Genomic DNA, 5,182 nt, shown 5'->3' on the forward strand with positions numbered 1-5,182 from the left:
TGGGGGGGGGGGGGATCAGCTAATGCCCTGTGCACAGTGGATAATGCCCTGTGCATAGTGGATTGTTGTAGAAAGTAAGAAAGTAACCTGTTATACAAATGTTACATTCAATGATTTTGATTGATAATGTATATATGTGGGAACATATTAATATTAAGTCCATTGCTAGTAGATATTATGTCCATTGCTAGTAGATATTATTCTCTTTAAGATTAAGTCTATTGCTAGTAGATATTATTCTCTTTAGGCTTTTCCTTCTGGATTTCCTCTCAAGGTTTTAAAATACGAGAGGTTTTCACACCCTTATAAAGAATATTTTGTTCCCCTTCCAACCAACATACGGTCTCACAATCCACCCTCCTTCGGGTCTTTCTTGACACTCGTTTCCTTCTCCAATCTATATGAGATCTCACAGTCCACCTTCTTCAGGGTCCAACGTTCTTGTTGGCACTTCGCTCGGTGTCTAGTTTGATACCATTTGTAATAGTCCAAGCCCACTGTTAGCAGATATAGTCTTTTTTAGGTCTTTCCTTTCGGATTTTCTTCAAGGTTTTAAAAATGTGTATGTTAGGGAGAGGTTTCCACACCCTTATAAAGAATCGATGATGGATCTCATAGTTCACCTCTCCCCTTTGGGCCAGTGTCCTTATTGACACTCATTTTCCTCTCTAATCTGTATGGATCTCACATGTCTTGATTAATTGAGTTACACTCAAGTTGGTATATTAAAAAATGTTAGAATTAATAGAATTCTTGAACGATCAATCAAATGTTAGAATTAATAGTATTCTTGAGTTGTTCAATCATTTGCCTGGTTTGAATAGACTTCAACACTTATGTGGCTTAGATCAGATACATTAGAGATTTACATTAAAATTTACATTAAAATACAAAGCTTAATGACAGAGTAAAGATTTTTAAATTAAATTAAATATTTAAAATATAAAAACTAAAATTTAAATTAGCATACAAACCATAATATAAATTTTTGTGATTTATATCCAAAAATAAATTTGAAATTAAAAAAATTGGACCATGAAATTACATATAATTATAAAATTTCTAGTTCGAGGTTTTATTGATGTGTTTAGAAGTATAAATTTAATTAATTATTTTTTGGTCTATGTTTGAAAATACTAAAAAAAAATCCGATTAAATAAAAGAAAAATAAAATAGGACGAATTTTTCATTTTTCTGCAGCAATAAACCAAAGTAACCAGTTCTATCGCTCGGCTTTATCGTCAGATGAGCAAAAATCTCTCTGCGTGTCGGGAACCAAATCGATGTCAACTCTTGGCCAACGCTAAGCAATGAGATATCCTCGTTCTTCAATTTTGTAAGCTTCGTCGATTCTCTCCTTCTGCAAACGACAATGGCGTTGCGAGCTGCTAACAGTTGCTCGGTTTTCCGCTCTGCTTCGTCCCCGCCTCTCTCTGCCTTCCGAACATGCCTCTTCAATGCCAGGAGCTCGAAATTGAAGTATAGGTATCCTGTATTATGCCACAAACAACAACGTTTTAGGAGTGGCGGACAGCGATTCTACTCCTTGTACAGTATAGTCGAAAACGTTGTTGAAGAGCTCGAAGCTCTGCGCAGGCGAAAGAGAGTTTCTGCTACCGCTAAGTACGTTTTTGCTTCTTAATTGAAATATTTTGCTTTTAGTTCATATGCTGTGCCAGATAATATCCAATACTATTTTGTGCATTCAGCATTTGTTATGAAAGTGCATTTTCTATTTCTCTTGATTGAGTTGAGCTGAAATATGTGCTATGCTATGAATTTCATCTTGACTTTGATATTTGTTTAAAAAAAAAAAAAAAAAACTTAATGAATTTCTCCAAGTAAGATTATACTGTCTCAAAGATTGTATGATCATCTGGAAGTTGAGTATCTAGTATTTCTTTGTTCTTTTCCAATAATGAGCAAAAAGTTTTGTGTATTCAGAATGGGATTGGTGGGCATGGGCAGTGGAGAGCTTACCGAAGATAAGCTTATGAACCAGACATTGGAAAAGGGACGGTTACTGGAGTTCAAGAAGGACTCGGAGAGGGTACTACTGGCAGTTGCTCAGAGACCTGATGGGAAAAAAAACTGGATGGTGTTCGATCAGGTTCTAGTAAAAAAAAAAATAGCGCACCATTTTGTTTGAATTGGCTACTAGGTTGATTCATGGCTTATTATTTTTAGAAGTTCAAGGAAAGTATTCAGTACATAACTCTAATTTTCTCTTGGTTCATTTTTTCTTTGACAGAATGGTGTGACCTCATCCATTAAGCCACAGCAAGTTACATACATTGTTCCAGGTGTTGAAAATTTTGACCAGACAGAAATTGCAGACTTCATTAAGAGAGCTCAGAATAACTTGGTTTGTTCTTTACTTGGAAATACTAGAGCCTTGTTTCATATTGACTGGTGGTGATTCACTATCTTATTTGAGCCAATAATTATGAGTGCAGGATCCAACGCTGCTGGAGTTCGCTTGGCTTGAGCTTCTTGAACAAAATAAGGCAGTGACTACCGAAGAACTAGCTGAGGTTATGTATTGTCTGGGTATCATTGATCAGTTGATAATTGTTCCATCACTGACTATAGTTCCTTCTACAGATGATATTTGGGAATCCAGAACCTCTTGATAGCTATTGTGCGCATCTGTTGTTATCAAGAGATGAGTTATACTTCACTGTTCTGCAGACAAAAGGTTCGCGATCTTTTTATGGTCCAAGACCCACTGATCAAGTACGCATTATGTTTTAGTTCGAAACTTTCTTTCATTTAATGATTATCAAACACAACTACTAGATTCTTAGAGATTCTTATATGGTGGGGCTTTTTGGAATGTACCTGCTTCAAGAAAATTTGTAAATTAAATAATGATGCTTTAATTTTTCTTTAATCTTAATTTTTTCATGGGGGGTGGGCAGTTCAACTTGATGCTTCTGAAAGATATAGAATATTCGACTGCAGACTGTAAAGGATAATAATTTTGTAAAAAGTATAGAGTTTTCTTGAGTTTGCTCTAAGTTTATGTGGTGCCATGACTTTGAATAATTAAATATTAACGATTCTAAGGCCATCTCTCTTATTCATTTAAGAGATGCTTTCGATTGATTTATAATTCTACTTTCTTTCTCTCTCTATTGTGTGTTGGCAAGACACCTCCAGAGTCCATCTTGCCCCTTTTATAGACGTGATATTGTGTCACTAGTTAAAACAGGGGAAGATGTGTTAAGACGTGATGAAGGCCCTAATCTATTCATACATGGTATATGATCTCAGATCTATGAACAGGATCACGATTAGTTGTTTTTTTTTTTAAAATAGAAACACTTGTCTTGACAAGAGAAAAAAGTGAACAAAAATGAAAGGAGGCTCATTATCCAATCCTTACCTTCAAGGGATACGGATGTATCCAATTACTCACTAGCAAAATCCAAAGAATAGGAAGAAGTAGAGAATGCTTAAGTAGTGGAAGACAAATGGCTAACTGCAGTTCCTCCCACACATCTCCCACCTTCTCCTCCTATGAATGTTATTACAGATGATAGGCTATTCACTTAAGTAGCCTTATATTGTTTTTTCCCTGCCGATCTTTCTTCAATTAGCTGGATTTTGTTTTTTCTATCTTATGATCCGTCACATGGCAAATCTTTGTGCTAGTGGATTTGTTTACCACGTCATCCATTAATGCGCAGTGTTTTCCTCACTCTAAAATATTTTCTAATTCCTTTATGAAAGCCAGGTTGAAGAACTTCAACGTACTAAGCTTGCAAGGGAGGCCGCTGAAAATGAGCTACAAAAGTTTGTAGAATTGCTGAAATCTGCTAAGGCGATGCCTTTGAAGGCTAAACCTCCTAAATCTTCCTGGGTAACTGAAGAGAAAACCAGACACAAGATTGAGTCTCTCGAATCTTATGCTATTGATGCTTGCAATGATGCTGAACAAAGGATGACAGCTGGGATGGTAACTCTTTTCATGTGGTTTACTTGATGAACGAAAACTACATGTTCATCCATTTCCCTAACTGTGTTCGATATTTGTCTCTTCCTTAGATTCTCAAGGCCATGGGACTGGTGAAAACAGCATCATCAGCGGTTAATCTTCTCATAGACATAGGATATTTCCCTTGGCATGTTAATCTTGAACTTCTGAAGTTAAACATTCGGACAGATCATTCAGATGAAATTATAGCAGCAGCTGAATCACTTTTACTCGAGGCATCTGATGCTGATGAGGTAGTGTCAGGTTCCTATCATTGGTTTTTCTTTTTTCTTTTACTTTTTCGTAAGCTCTATGCTTATGTATAGGTCATAATAGTGTGATAACATCTTAAAAAGTTACCTCATGTTCTATGAAGCACGGACATTATTTTAGGCAGAGTATCTGTGTTGGACACGTGTCTGGCACGCAGATTATGTTTCCATTATTTATTTATTCTTGGACATGTTGGATACGCTGGGATAAATTTTTAGCAAAAACAAGGCCCAACCAATTATTTTGAGTGCATATTTGAAGCTCCGTCTAATTTAATTTTTAAACAAATAAAAATCAATAGAAAAAAGACATTAAAAACACAAGAAGTTGAAAGCCTGCTATATTTCTGTTTCTGTTTCTGCAATTCACGAAGAAGCAACAACCACCACACCACCAGCCATTTTTTGTTCATGATCACTCACTGCAAATTTCTGTGCCTTTTTAGTAGAGTACGTTTAGTATTTTTATGTTAAATTTACATATATAATTAAAAAAATGTATCCTCAACATGTCCGTGTCTGTGGCCCATGTTTGTACCTGTGCATCTTAGCTTATGTTGATTATTATTTGAGAATCTCCCTTGCTTCCCTGCCACTTGCACGAGAGAGCTTCAGAAATTTGAATTTTACCAACAGTTAATCCCATCCAGGACTTGTAAATTTTCATTAGTATTTATTAATTTATTGCTACTCTATATTTCACATGTTGCCGCTGACCAGATAAAGTTGTCATGTATTATTCGATACCCTCTCTGTTTAGGTTAACAGGAAGAATCTCACACATTTGAAGGTTTATGCCATTGATGTTGATGAAGCAGATGAGGTGATTATATAAAATTAAAAATATATCTCCAATTTAAATTCTTATTTCCATTTGTTTTTTTTTTTTTTTTTTTTTTTTTTTTTTTTTTTTTTTTTTTTTTTTTTTTTT

At 35.2% G+C, this 5,182-nt stretch overlaps 2 protein-coding genes across 6 annotated transcripts in view; both read left to right on the forward strand.

Moving 5' to 3' along the window:
* Nucleotides 1-157, forward strand: part of LOC111465896 (UPF0161 protein At3g09310) — a 2,217-nt gene extending 2,060 nt beyond the window's left edge. Inside the window, exon 6 of one of the 2 annotated variants that reach the window (XM_023110349.1) lies at nucleotides 10-157. The gene's annotated coding sequence lies outside the window, so the exon portion shown is untranslated. The remainder of the gene's footprint in view (nucleotides 1-9) is intronic. The other variant, XM_023110348.1, reaches the window with a different exon arrangement.
* A 1,049-nt stretch (nucleotides 158-1,206) lies between these two features.
* LOC111465890 (ribonuclease II, chloroplastic/mitochondrial-like) overlaps nucleotides 1,207-5,182 on the forward strand; it is an 18,306-nt gene continuing 14,330 nt past the window's right edge. For all 4 annotated transcript variants that reach the window (XM_023110337.1, XM_023110336.1, XM_023110338.1 and 1 more), the window contains exons 1-8: nucleotides 1,207-1,623; nucleotides 1,945-2,110; nucleotides 2,252-2,365; nucleotides 2,457-2,534; nucleotides 2,605-2,736; nucleotides 3,740-3,961; nucleotides 4,051-4,233; nucleotides 5,012-5,074. In XM_023110337.1, coding sequence (XP_022966105.1) covers nucleotides 1,373-1,623; nucleotides 1,945-2,110; nucleotides 2,252-2,365; nucleotides 2,457-2,534; nucleotides 2,605-2,736; nucleotides 3,740-3,961; nucleotides 4,051-4,233; nucleotides 5,012-5,074 — 1,209 coding nt within the window. In that variant the 5' untranslated portion in view covers nucleotides 1,207-1,372. The remainder of the gene's footprint in view (nucleotides 1,624-1,944; nucleotides 2,111-2,251; nucleotides 2,366-2,456; nucleotides 2,535-2,604; nucleotides 2,737-3,739; nucleotides 3,962-4,050; nucleotides 4,234-5,011; nucleotides 5,075-5,182) is intronic.

This window comes from Cucurbita maxima, unplaced genomic scaffold, assembly GCF_002738345.1.
Source record: "Cucurbita maxima cultivar Rimu unplaced genomic scaffold, Cmax_1.0 Cma_Scf00030, whole genome shotgun sequence".
Classification (NCBI taxonomy): Eukaryota; Viridiplantae; Streptophyta; class Magnoliopsida; order Cucurbitales; family Cucurbitaceae; genus Cucurbita; species Cucurbita maxima.